General features: G+C 53.2%; 5 protein-coding genes across 5 annotated transcripts; 3 read left to right on the forward strand and 2 right to left on the reverse strand.

Annotated features, from left to right (window-relative positions):
• Positions 1-335: 335 nt before the first annotated feature.
• Positions 336-1,295, forward strand: M409DRAFT_24990 (uncharacterized protein; the record flags this gene model as incomplete). The annotated part of the gene is made up of 1 exon (XM_033807487.1): positions 336-1,295. One exon carries the CDS (start codon positions 336-338, stop codon positions 1,293-1,295), a length of 960 nt encoding a protein of 319 aa, XP_033665484.1.
• Positions 1,296-1,842: 547 nt separating this feature from the next.
• Positions 1,843-2,910, forward strand: M409DRAFT_24991 (uncharacterized protein; the record flags this gene model as incomplete). Its single annotated transcript, XM_033807488.1, has 1 exon — positions 1,843-2,910. The coding sequence occupies one exon, from the start codon at positions 1,843-1,845 to the stop codon at positions 2,908-2,910; it is 1,068 nt and encodes a 355-aa protein (XP_033665485.1).
• Positions 2,911-3,389: 479 nt separating this feature from the next.
• Positions 3,390-4,262, reverse strand: M409DRAFT_67735 (glycoside hydrolase family 17 protein; the record flags this gene model as incomplete). The annotated part of the gene is made up of 1 exon (XM_033817530.1): positions 3,390-4,262. One exon carries the CDS (start codon positions 4,260-4,262, stop codon positions 3,390-3,392), a length of 873 nt encoding a protein of 290 aa, XP_033665486.1.
• An 843-nt stretch (positions 4,263-5,105) lies between these two features.
• M409DRAFT_24993 (uncharacterized protein) lies at positions 5,106-7,811 on the reverse strand (the record flags this gene model as incomplete). Its single annotated transcript, XM_033807489.1, has 11 exons — positions 5,106-5,478; positions 5,534-5,683; positions 5,741-5,884; positions 5,935-6,035; positions 6,087-6,308; positions 6,369-6,575; positions 6,630-6,925; positions 6,976-7,436; positions 7,494-7,554; positions 7,614-7,689; positions 7,743-7,811. 11 exons carry the CDS (start codon positions 7,809-7,811, stop codon positions 5,106-5,108), a joined length of 2,160 nt encoding a protein of 719 aa, XP_033665487.1.
• A 347-nt stretch (positions 7,812-8,158) lies between these two features.
• M409DRAFT_24994 (uncharacterized protein) lies at positions 8,159-12,170 on the forward strand (the record flags this gene model as incomplete). Its single annotated transcript, XM_033807490.1, has 5 exons — positions 8,159-8,233; positions 8,293-9,137; positions 9,189-10,360; positions 10,421-10,599; positions 10,653-12,170. 5 exons carry the CDS (start codon positions 8,159-8,161, stop codon positions 12,168-12,170), a joined length of 3,789 nt encoding a protein of 1,262 aa, XP_033665488.1.
• Positions 12,171-12,849: the final 679 nt, after the last annotated feature.

Consider the following 12,849-nt stretch of genomic DNA (forward strand, 5'->3'; position numbering starts at 1 on the left):
GGATGATTTCCACACAATCCCGGTCACCTCGTCGTCATCTGCCAACGGCCAGAATCGTCAACCTCGAAGCTGTGGCAATAAGAGTTGGAGGCAGATGCGTTCTGTTTTTCTACACCGTCTCGCATGTCAACAACACGCAGCTTAAGCGCCCCTGCAGCTCGCAGCTTTCACGAATCGCTTCCCCGTGAGATTGACTTTGCCGGAGTAACCTTCCGTCCTGCCGATCCGCCCGAGAGTGGCGCATTTGTAAGCCTGAGGCAACAAAGTGGCTGAAGAAGATTGAACTTGATGTGAACACTCTCTACCGGACAACATCTCCAGCACACCCCAACAACATGGCAGACGTCGCAGCGCCCGTCTTCAAGAAGCGCGCGAACAAGGCGAATATCCGGAAACGGCCAGCGACTCCACCCCCGCAAGATTCCGCGTCCGATTCAGACTATTCAGAAGATGAGGCCGGCGTCAGAGTCAAGAGGCGCAAGAAGGAGGGTGTAACGACTACGAACACTGGGCCCAAAAGAGCACAAGATCTGAGCAAGTCGACTGCATTCGAAGCCGACCGATCGACAAACATCACTGTAAATGAGGATGCGACCAAGGCGTCCCAGTGGTATACAGACGCTGCTCTGGCTGCAAACGATGCGCCGAAGTCGAAGGCTTTGAAAGATGAGACTGTAGCACCGGAGACGTCAGACGGCAAATACCAGGGCACTGCGAAATACTCAAACTTCATCCAAAAGAACCCCGATGCGAGACAAGTCGGGCCCGTGAAGGCTCCTACAAACGTCAGAGCGATCACTGTCACAGACTTCGCCCCTGATGTCTGCAAAGACTACAAACAAACTGGATTCTGTGGTTTCGGAGACAGCTGCAAATTCCTGCATGCGCGTGAAGACTACAAGCAAGGATGGCAGCTGGACAAGGAATGGGAAACGGCGGGCAGGAAGGATAAGCCAGGATCCAAATCCAAGGACAACGCCAAAGATGACATGGATGAGGAGGAGAAGATGCTGCAAGAGATTCCTTTCGCGTGTATCATCTGCAAGGAAGGGTACAAGAATCCGGTGGTGACAAAATGCGGACATTACTTTTGCGAGAAATGCGCCATGGGCAGGTACATGAAGGAGAAGAAGAAGACGTGTGCAGCGTGTGGGGCAGATACAAATGGGAGCTTTGGTATCGCGAGGAAGCTCAAAGAATTGTTGGATAAGAAGCGCAAGAGAGCAGAGGAAAGGAAAGCCAAGGCTCGTGAGGCTGGGGAGGAAGTTAGCGATGGTGAAAACGAAGATGATTGATGGAGACACGATGACGAATTCAAGACAATGTCTTCTTCAAGATGAACCGCAAGTCAAGATTGTTTCTCAAGTATGGATACGCCGAGTCGAAACCGCTGGAGTGCGACATGGCAGATGTCTCGAGGGTGTCTAGCATTGTCGTCCTCCCCCATTACTTGCAGACTACTTAGGCGGCCGACAGTCCTCAGAACAGTTACGAGTGAAAGAAGACAGAAGATTAATGACTGCCTTGTTTGGACAAAGAAATTTGGTTGCATTGTACCCGCGTTGAGGTTGAGGAATGCAGAGAACGTTCAAAATCCAAAAGCGGAAGCGCAAGGCTTCGACCTCGAAATCGGCACGCAGAGGACTTCCAACTTGGTTTCGCAATCTCCTCCCTGGTGGACGACTCCTCCGTTTCCACCAACATGAAGCGTCCAAACTCCAAAGCGAGTCTGATCAGGCACCTGGTCCATCAAACGAGTCTGTAACGAAAAGCAATCACAACAAACGAGACTCGCTATGCATGGCAAGCATCGAAGCCGCTCTCCCAGACACCCCAACCAAGATGGCTCTACCACTCGCACCCTCAGCACACCACCTACCACCATACATGATCAACATGTTACACCACTCCGCCACCAACAGCGACATCCCCACCTCAACCTCCAACCCACCGCTAGAAGTCGAACTCCGCTACCCCTCAGGCTACACCGAACGCTTCCTCCTCCCGCACCCAAATAGCACCCGCCCCCAAAAAGACCGCACCCTCCACCCCATCGACGACCTCACAACCACCATCTCCGTCATCCTCCACCTCACCACCGGCCCCATAGGCCCGCACACCAAACTCTGCCCCCTCCTCCACTCCGCCTACACCACCTCCAACACCTCGCTCTTCACCACAACCCTCTCGACCCTCAACCAACTCCTCTCCTCCCCGCTAAAACTAACCCGCCCCTCCACCCCCTTAATCCACCACTTCCTCGCCCAACTCTACGACCGCTCCATCGCGCCCCACCTCAAACCCCTCACCACGCGCCGCGCCCCCAAGAAACCCACCTCCGCCATCTACGGCGAACTCCAACCCGCCTTCCTCTCCACCATCTTCAAGAAAACAGCCCTAGGCCCCGGACAAGTCTACATCGACCTCGGCTCCGGCGTCGGCAACACCGCCCTGCAAGCGGCCCTCGAAACCGGCGCCTCAGCCCACGGCCTCGAGCGCGAAGCCTTCCCACACCTCGTCTCCGCCCTCCACCTCCAGCAATTCCACATCCGCTGCATGCTGTGGGGTTTGAAACCGGGGAAAGTCCAGCTCTACCATGCCGATTTCTTGCACGCACCGCACCTGACGGATCTCCTTTTGCCGGAGGCGGATGTGGTGGTGGTGAATAATTTCAGGTTTGAGCCGGAGACGGATGTGGCGTTGAGGGGGTTGAGGAGGGGGCAGGTTGAGGAGGGGGGCGAGGGTTGTTTCTATGAGGCCGGTGGTTGTGGGGAGGTTGAGGAGTCCGAAGAGGGGGGTGGGGAGGGGGAGGGGGAGGTGTGGAAGGTTGAGGAGTGTGCGTATGCGGAGGAGAGTGTTAGTTGGAGTCGGAGGGAGGGGGTGTATTATGTTAGTACCAAGTTGAGATGAGATAGGGAGAAATGCTGCCTGAGAATGGAGATGCAAAGGGAATGAGAATGACTGAGTTGTAGATATTGCGTCGAAGGTGCAGAGAAATTAACCAAATATTCTTCTGCTTCCGTTAACGATGTGGCTCTGAAGGCACATCCCCAGAAATCACCAGTCCTCCATGCCACTGACCATCGCTTCACGACCTTTCAGCACTCGAGACCTGGTGGGATGGATATCTGGCGCAAAGATTCTCACTAGATCTCTCTCTCTCTCCAGGCATGTTTCTTCTACAAATCAACGGTTCTGATGTCTTGTTTCGTATCTATTCACACACACTGTCGTATCCATGATCCTCCTTCTATACAGAGAATGACAGCTCCAAGAATACAAATAGTTATCCCAAGTCCCCGGTTTTTGGTTATCCCAACGCCATCGCGATGCCCAGCCCCAAAAACCGCCTATACATCCCACCTAAACCCTTCACAACAACGCTCCCTCTAGCATCCACTAAGGTCATACTGCGCCTTCCCATCCTTATCAAACACCCCAAACGACGGGTTGTCATTGTAATCCTGGTAAGCGTACCAGAACACATGTCCGGTTTCGAATAAACGACAAGCAACACTCCTCCAAAACCTCTGCGCATTCTGCAGACTCGCCACCGCCGCGCCCTGCGTCGCGCCTTGGGTCGGCCACCCCGTCTCCGTAATCCACACCCACGTCCCCGCCTTAACACTCTGCACATGATTCAGCGTATCCTGGTAACTCTTGAAAAACACATCCTCCGCGGCGGAGATGTCCGCGTCCTGCCAGTAGGGATATCCGTCCATGCCGACGAAGTCACACGCCTGGATCACCGCGTCGTTGGCAGAGTCGACCCACGCCGTCCACGTGTCGACGTGTCCGACTTCGGCCTGCACGCCGAGCGCGCGCACCATGCCGCGGACGTCGTAGATCTGCTGCGCGAGGGTTGAGGCGGTCGTGTCTTTGCGATACAAATCCTCGCTGCCGACGGAGATGGCGAGAATCCAGGCGGTGCCGTGCGCGTGGATGGCGGCTTCAAGGGCGTTCTTCTCGGCCGTGTAGTGTGCTGCGTCCTCCGTCCATACGCCCACGAGGATCTGCGTTCCGGTGCTCAAGGCGGCGGGGACGGCGTTGGCGAGGGTGTTGCAGTCGGAGGAGGCGTAGAGGCGGACTTGAGAGATTTTCTGTGGGAGGGCTTGGAGTTTTTGGAAGGCGGTGGTCCATTGCGCGGTGGTTTTGCAGGAGCTGTCCGGGTTGGTGGCGCCCACGTTGAAGCCTTTGTAGTAGGCTTGGGTGAGGGGGAGGGTTGTCGCTGCGATGGCAGCGAGGGTTGTGGAGAAGCGCATGGCTTTGTCTGTGGTAAAAGAGTGTGTGGAAACTATATGAAAAGATCAAGAAAAGACTATACAACGAGAGATGCGAAATTCCAAGGCGTGTGTAGGAAAGAAGACAGTGAATGAAGAAAAGAGGGCATGAAGTGGAATGGAGCGTTGTTGAATGATCTGTGCATCTCATCATCCGTTCCGATTCGTTGCGCCGGCAGATTTGCTTCCGATGAGATCGACAAGGCATGAATCGGTGAAGGGTGTTCTCCCCGTGCTCTTTTCTGATAGGGAGGTAAGTTGAGATCTATCGAAGGCCATTAGCAATCATTAAAATATCACGCGATTCTCGAAACCCGCCCGCATCGTTGCTCTTTCTCACATCACAAGCTTCGAGTGCAAAGAAAACGAGTGAAGTCGACCGATGACGAGGCTCTGCGGAAGATCGTCAGGTACAGCCGCGCGTTCCTTGCAAGCCACTCGAGCCAAACCCGAACGGTACACCGACCTGACTTCACCCTTGCTTGCCAGGAGTCCAGACCATCCCATCAATGTCTCATCATCAAGCCTTGCAAGCATAAGAACGCCGAACGACCAACTTCGTGGCAGAAGATCATATCAAGCATCGTAGGTCTGGTGACGTACCCTCGGTGTGCATACATCCCCATCACTCTAAAGCGATCCAAGCAGTTTAGAGTGCATTCAGAAGCACAGTCGCTTGTGAAAAGCCGGAGAAAAGGCGGCTCCATACGTTTTCCGCTTTGACCGGAACGAGGAGAGTACACGTCCAAGCAAGAAACGCAAACTTCGTTGCTTTCAACAGTCAAGGCACCTTAAGTTTGCTTCATGAGAAGTCCAGAGCTCCACTTATCCTCGATATGAGCCGTCGGCAGTCCAGGTATCAGTCGGCATGTCGAATCCCCAGGTACCCATGTTATTGATATCTTGTTCGACCAGGCCGTACAGCGAGACGTTGCCGGTATACCAGTCCTGTTGAAGGTACGCAGACATATCAGTGTCCATGGCGTTCAGGTCGTTGCTGACCGGTGGCAGGTTCTGCTGCGGCGCAAATCCCAAGGCCGATAAGTACTCATCAAACTCGCCCGTCAAAGGTTGATTCCACTGCTGGTTTGAGCCAATAGGAGCCTTGCTGCTGGGAATGCGACGTCTGCTCTCCTGCTGTTTGGCACGGACGTATGCCTCGGCGACTTTGTAGAAGACTGAGCAGAGCTGGTAGAACCTGATCACGTAAGTCAGCACAACACTCACAAGACCATACTTAGTCTGGTACGAACTTTTCGACACCCTCTGAAATTCGACGAGCAGGCTGTAGTGAGATGCAATAGTCCTCCAGAAGTTGAAGGTCGTCTAACGCCGCCTCGTGCTTCGTTATAACATTGCCAAATACAACAGTAAATGGTGTCAGAGGGTTGTGTAAGATCACCCTGTCGTACAGTCAACACAATTCTGACAATCATCTTCGCGAGTTTAGTGATACGTACCAATGGCAGTAGCCTGCCCACAAATACTCATTGCTTGAATAATTCCGCTGCAGATCGCGGCAAACACCAAGGCAGGCTCTTGCGGCTTCAAGAGCGGGAGCTTGATCCAGCTTCGTGGCCGGGATGGCTTGCAAAACTAACGTCCTGTGCAATATGAGTACTAGATGCATGTTTCTGGTCATCAGGGGGCTTACAAGGCAGTGTAGTGCGCAATTTTGTCCCCTTCGAGCATCGGCTCTGCGGTGGAGAATTGTGCCTTGGGGTCCGTGAACAAAGGCAGGATGAGGTCGTTTGCCTGGCAAATGAGTCAATACTGGCGGCTGGATCTCAGCTAGAGGAAGCATACCTTTACTCTGCCTTCGTACGCGGTGTTGAGTTCGATTGCGAGCTCGTTGACCATGCGACTACGCTCTTCCAATGTCTGTGATAGAGCACCTGGACTGTACAGCCAACAAATCTTGCCCTGGACTCTGGAAACATCGATCCAAAAGTTCAACAAATGTAACAAGGGGGCATCGATGTCTCGGGATGGCTGCGGCCTGGGAACATCGACGTCGTAATCTTGAATCTGGGTGTTTGTTAGCCTCCATCTCCAAACACCGAACCGTTCTGAGTCAAGGCGACTTACGGAAGGGGTGCGTCCAACACGGAGAGAAGTGTTCCTGTCCATGATGTATGTCATCCAAAACATGAGAAGCTTCCGATTTCGCTCTCTCGGCTCGTCTTGCGATAACGAGGACACGCGATGATAGCCAAGGACCTGGATCAGTCTGGCCGCAACAGACGTGAGGGTCCATGACAAGGACGGCTTGCACATATCAATGCACACGGTGGCCTGTTGGAAATGTCAGCTTTGATCTACCCCTCGAAGCACATTCACAGGTCCTACCGCTGCGAGGATCGCTTCCATATTATCCCAGGTCGGTGAAACGGCCAAAGGCAGCTCGCCTATGGCCTTGAGGGTGGCTCGCTGAAAGCTCTTGGAGAGTGTGTCATACCATTCGGCAGTTTGATCCTTCTCCAAAGCACTGTATTCGCCACTTAGACAAACGCAGCCAGTGTAAACGACGAGTCTGTGAGCCAGGGATACATCACAACGAGGGTCGTACACCTCTTCGACTTTCTTAACCCATGTCTCGAAGGGTGTGCACGGCAAGCACATGGAGAACACCGCAGGTGGTTGCGCTGTGTTGACGTCAGATAGAGCAAGTCTTCGGTGCGGCGACGAGACTTACGCTTTGCTCTTTCCAAAACGACACGAGCTTGATCCCATGGCGGGATACCGGCATCTTCTGAAGCATCCGCTGCTGGAGAGGGAGCAGAGACTGCGCCAGGACCATTGCCTTCACCCTTCAGACGGCCAACTATGCTTCGGAGTGATGAGAGCGCCTCATTTAGCTGGCGGTCCTGAGTGATGCTAGGGCTGCTTCCTACGGTCTGCTCCAGGGCATCCTTCGCAGCTAACGTTTCTGCTTGCATGCTTGTAAAGCCAGCAAAAGGCGTCGCGGCAGCAGACTCGTCATCCAGATACTCAGCCGTAGCGATCTCACGTCTCGACTTCTTCGAACCGCCTTGAGAGTCGACCGAGGAAGGAGTCTGATGCGCATCTGCAGGCGAGGAAGAAGTGCTTGCTCCATTGCGAAGTAGACGCTCTATGTTGGCCAGCCGATTCTCGATGCGGTCAATCTTGTTCTCGCTAAATCACGCATCAGTTGATTGGCCCGTCGCAAGTAGGTTCGAATATGGCGCATACTATTGCTTGGAGATCGTCACCCTGGCTCGAGCCTCTGTGGGCTGGGTGTTGTCCCGGCATACTAAAAATGTACGTATCAGTGCCACCAACCCGGCTAATAGCTATAGTACCTGAACTGACCTAGATTCGCAGCTCGGCAATGAGCACAGGGACGATTTCGATCGCAGCGAATTTTTCTTGTGCGGCATTCCTCACACTGCGAAGCCGTCAGTCCTCCGTTGTCTGCCAATGTCACCAGCGCAGACGTACCGCTTTCAGCGACGACACCGCGGAGGGCTGTCGCCGACTGTTGTTTCCAGCAGAGCTATCGTCGTCCATGTCTGGATCATTTCGGGCTCCGCGCGTATAAGTATGTGGTGTGGGATGCAGAGGAAGTGGGACAGACGTCAGAAGGTGCATCGTTTTGAGGCTCGGACTGCGCGGGATCCGAGTCAGCGAAACCCCAGCCGTCTCCCAAGCCCTTGGTCCCGCCAATCCCAGCAAGGCATGCAGGCTATTGCTACACCCTGGGGCCAGTCTTTCCTTCTTTACGACGCCGCTTAATGAATCACTGTCGGTGTCCTCGCGTTGTAAGCCTGCCAAGATGTCCTCGTCGGTGTTGAAAAGCAGCTCTATCACTGTACGTTGAACTTTGTGGCAGGACAGCCAAACGACATTCACTCACAATGGAGCCAGATGAGAAGACAGAGCAACCTATTGTCGACCAGGCGAACGAAGGCGGCAACTTCTCCAGCTATATCGTGAGTGTTAAAACCGAGCCCTAACTACCTGAAGACCTCGGGTGCTAACTGCATCACAGAGAGTCTTTCGCTATGCGGACCGTCAATCCTGGATTCTCAATGGCATCGCATTCGTCGCAGCCATTGGTGCTGGTGTGCCACTTCCGCTGATGGACCTGGTCTTTGGACAATTCGTAACAGCCTTTGTCGACTTCAGCCAAGGAAGGTACAGCCCTGACCAATACATGAACCAAGTCGTCAAGTACACATTGTACTTCATCTACTTGTTCGTTGCCAAGTTCGTCTTGGTATACATCCACACAGTATGCGTATCCATGGCCGCGATCCGGACCACAAAAGCACTGCGGGTGGACTTTATGACTTCTCTACTCCGTCAGGAGATTGCATACTTCGATTCCAAGGATGCTGGATCGCCATCGGTGAAGGTCACTTCGACGGCCAATCTTGTCAACCAAGGCATCTCCGAGAAGCTTTCACTCACCATCCAAAGCCTCACGACCTTCGTCACGGCCTTCATCATTGCGTTTGCAGTGCAATGGAAACTCACACTCATTACCATTGGTATAGTGCCGGCTATAATCATCGTCACTACGGTCTGCGTAGCCATCGACACCAAGAACGAGACCAAGCTTCTGTCAATATACTCTCGAGCGGGACTCCTGGCAGAAGAGGTCTTCTCTAGTATTGCAACCGTGCATTCGTTCTGGCTACACCCTGAGATGGTCAAGCGATATGACAATCTGGTTGCTGATGCAGAAAAGGAGGGATTGAAGAAGCGACCGAATCTGGGCATCCTGTACTCCTTTGAGTACTTTGTCGTGTTCTCTGGATATGGCCTTGCTTTCTGGCGTGGATGTCGAATGTACGCAAGTGGTGAGATTGAGGAGTCTGGCAAAGTCGTTACGTGAGGATCATCTGTCTTCTGAAGCAATATTACCTGCTGACGGACTCTTAGTGTCATCTTCGCCGTAATTGTGGCCGCTACCATCCTCACACAAATCGCCCCACAGATCATGACTCTGTCGAAGGCTATAAGTGCTGCCGATGATCTATTCAAGACAATCGATCGGCAGTCTAAAATCGACTCACTGGCAACGCAAGGCGATCGACCGTCTGGTTGTAAGGGCAAGATTGAAGTGAAAGATATTCGGTTCTCCTACCCATCACGGCCAGACGATGAGATACTTCGGGGTCTGAATCTTGACATTCCTGCCGGGAAAACCACGGCCTTGGTTGGTGCGTCTGGGTCTGGGAAGAGCACGATAATTGGTTTGCTTGAGCGCTGGTATGATCAGTCTCACGGTGTCATTACCATTGACGGTATCGATATTCGTGAGCTCGACATTCAATGGCTGCGTCAAAACATCAGACTGGTTCAACAGGAGCCTGTCCTTTTCAGCGGCAGCGTCTTTGACAATGTGGCGTATGGACTTATTGGCACCCCTTACGAGCACAGTCCTCAAGAAGAGAAGATGAGGCTCGTCGAGCAAGCCTGCATTGATGCCTTTGCCGATCAATTCATCCGGAAACTCCCCCAGCAATATAACACCAGCATCGGTGAACGTGCGCGAATGCTCTCGGGTGGCCAAAAGCAACGCATAGCCATTGCAAGGAGCATCATCTCGAATCCGCCCATTCTACTTCTCGACGAAGCAACGAGCGCGCTTGACCCCAAGGCCGAGCAAGTCGTGCAGCGTGCGCTCAACAACGTGTCTGCGAACCGAACAACCATCACAATCGCGCACAAGCTCTCGACCATCAGAGACTCCGACAGCATTGCGGTGATCTCAAAAGGCGCCGTCATCGAACAAGGCACCCACGACGAACTTTTGGCTCAAAACGGTGCATACTCGCGTCTTGTCAATGCTCAGAATTTGGGCGGCGGATCCAACAGCAACGACGATAGCGAGAGTGACGTCGAGTCGGGCGAGGATGGCAAGCTGGAGCGCAATGCCTCACTTGCACGTACTAAATCTGAGCGAGTCGACATCGATCCAGACGAAGATTCTGATGAAGAGAAGGAGACCATGAATTACGGACTGCTCAGATGTATTTGGATGTTGCTGAAGAACGAGCCAGATCTGTGGCCGCACTTCTTCATTTCCGCAGTCTGCTGTATTCTGGGAGGTACGCTCTCCATACCCACCTCTGTCGTGTCCATGAAACTCTGCTAACACTCGTCATCAGGTGGGACTTACCCAGCTCAGGCAGTACTCTTGTCCCGCACGTTCGGTGTCTTCCAACTGCAAGATGCCAGCAGGATTCGAAGCCGTGGTGACTTCTGGGCTCTTATGTTTTTCATCATAGCGCTCGCCAACCTCGTCATCTACTTCATCGTTGGATGGTCTACAACCGTCATCTCCCAGGTTAGTAGTGCTTGATTTTGCTCCACGCAAGCACCTGCTGACTTGATCACTAGAAACTGACACGCCGCTATCGACTTCGACTCTTCAAGACCACCATCCACCAGGACATGGAGTTCTTCGACCAAGCCTCTCACGCGAGTGGGGGTATGACATCTAAACTTTCCAGTTGCGCCACCAACATGCAAGAGCTCATGGGTATCAACATTGGCTTGATTCTCATCAACATCACCAATGTCACATCCAGCTCTATCTTTGGTATCATTGTCGGCTGGAAGCTGGGACTCGTCTGTGTGTTCGGGGCACTCCCTCCACTTCTCTTCAGCGGCTATCTCAGAATTCGCCTCGAGACCGCACTGGACGATGCTACTTCGAAGAGATTCGCCAGCAGTGCTGCTATTGCTGCTGAGGCCATTTCCGCTATACGCACTGTAGCATCGCTAACACTGGAGAGGACAATTCTGGACATATATCAAGACAGACTTGCCAACGTGGCAAGCAAGGCAACGAAGGCATTGTTCTGGACCATGTTCTGGTATTCCCTGACGCAGTCTATCTCGTTCCTCGCCATGGCTTTGGGTTTCTGGTACGGCGGCAAACTTGTATCCACGGGCGAGTACGACACGACTCAGTTCTTCGCGATTTTCATTGCGGTCATTTTCGGTGGCGAGGCGACGGCGGCGTTTTTCCAGTACACGACCAGCATCACCAAGGCACAGATCGCGGCGAACTTCATGTTCTGGCTTGAGCACCGTGCTCCAAAGCAAGACATGGACCCTTCCATGCCATCGCCAGACGAGAAAGATGTACACGGTCCCGCAGCAATCGGCTACGACGATCTCACATTCGCATACCCAGCACGCCCGAACATTCCCATCCTCAACGGCATCGACGTCACGATTCCACCAGGCAAATTCGCGGCTTTCGTAGGCCCTTCAGGCTGTGGCAAGACAACGATGATATCCTTGCTATCTCGCTTCTACGACCCCAGTTCCGGATCCATCTCCCTGAACAAGCAAGCAATCACAGACTTGACGCCCCGTCACCATCGTCGCCGCATCGCACTCGTCCAGCAAGAGCCTATCCTGTATCAAGGCAGCATCCGAGACAACGTGGCCCTGGGCATCGCCGAGTCTCGCGAAGCCACCGAAGCTGAAATCGAAAAGGCATGCACTCAAGCCAACATTTGGGACTTTGTCAAGTCGTTACCTGAAGGCTTGAATACCTTCGTCGGCATGCGCGGATCTCAGCTCTCTGGTGGCCAGCGCCAACGCGTTGCCATCGCGAGAGCTATTATCCGCGATCCGAGCGTTTTGCTGCTTGATGAAGCGACATCTGCGCTCGATACTGAGAGCGAGAAGATCGTGCAGGCGGCGTTGATGGATGCAGCACAAGAAGGCAGCCGGACGACAGTGGCGGTGGCTCATCGACTGAGTACCATCCGAGACGCGGATTACATCTTCGTGTTCGAGGCTGGAAAGATCGTCGAATCGGGTAGTCACAATTTCCTCTTGCAGAAGAGAGGGAGGTATTATCAGATGTGTCAAGGGCAGGCTCTAGACCGAGCGGTATAGCAAGTGAAGCACTCTTGTGTATTTATTAGCGAGGCGCTGGGGATCTGTTAAAGTAGAGGATACTCCTACTCAGTCAGGACAGAATCATTACAGCATTCGACTCCAGTATCTTGAGGCTCAGATTGCCAAGAGTGATGCCCTTCTTCGCCGTAGAACGAGTATACCACACCCTCTTTGTTGTTGCAAGAGGCGCAAGCCTCTCCAACACGGCCGAATGAAAGGGATGCACCAACTCAACCACAGCCTTGGGAGAATTCAAAGACCAGAAGTGGCCTACCTAGGTATTCGCTGCCTGCGCATGATTGCGAAAGATGTCGCCAACGTGTCTATCCATTGCATTCAACAGCACAAGACACATGCGAGAGCGTGAGAGGCATCGTCAGCCCAAATCCTCGGGGGATCTGATTGACTTCCTGCATTGTCACCTCTGACAGTTTTCACGCTGAGCCATCTCTCGCAGTAATGATCGGACAACAATATCTGAGTTGCTTCAAAAACGAAGCTCAATTTTAAATTCCACCTCAGATCCGTCTCGGCATCGGAAAATCTTTCCGCCTGTCGCACTAGCAGGGATTAAAAGGGGCTGGCAGTGACTACACTCTTCAACATCAGATCGTGTCAGGTCGTTGATTGTGAAGACTCGAAAACGGCAGCATCAGACCTTTGTGCATTGCATGCA

This window comes from Zasmidium cellare (genome assembly GCF_010093935.1).
Source record: "Zasmidium cellare ATCC 36951 unplaced genomic scaffold M409scaffold_25, whole genome shotgun sequence".
NCBI classification, from domain to species: Eukaryota; Fungi; Ascomycota; class Dothideomycetes; order Mycosphaerellales; family Mycosphaerellaceae; genus Zasmidium; species Zasmidium cellare.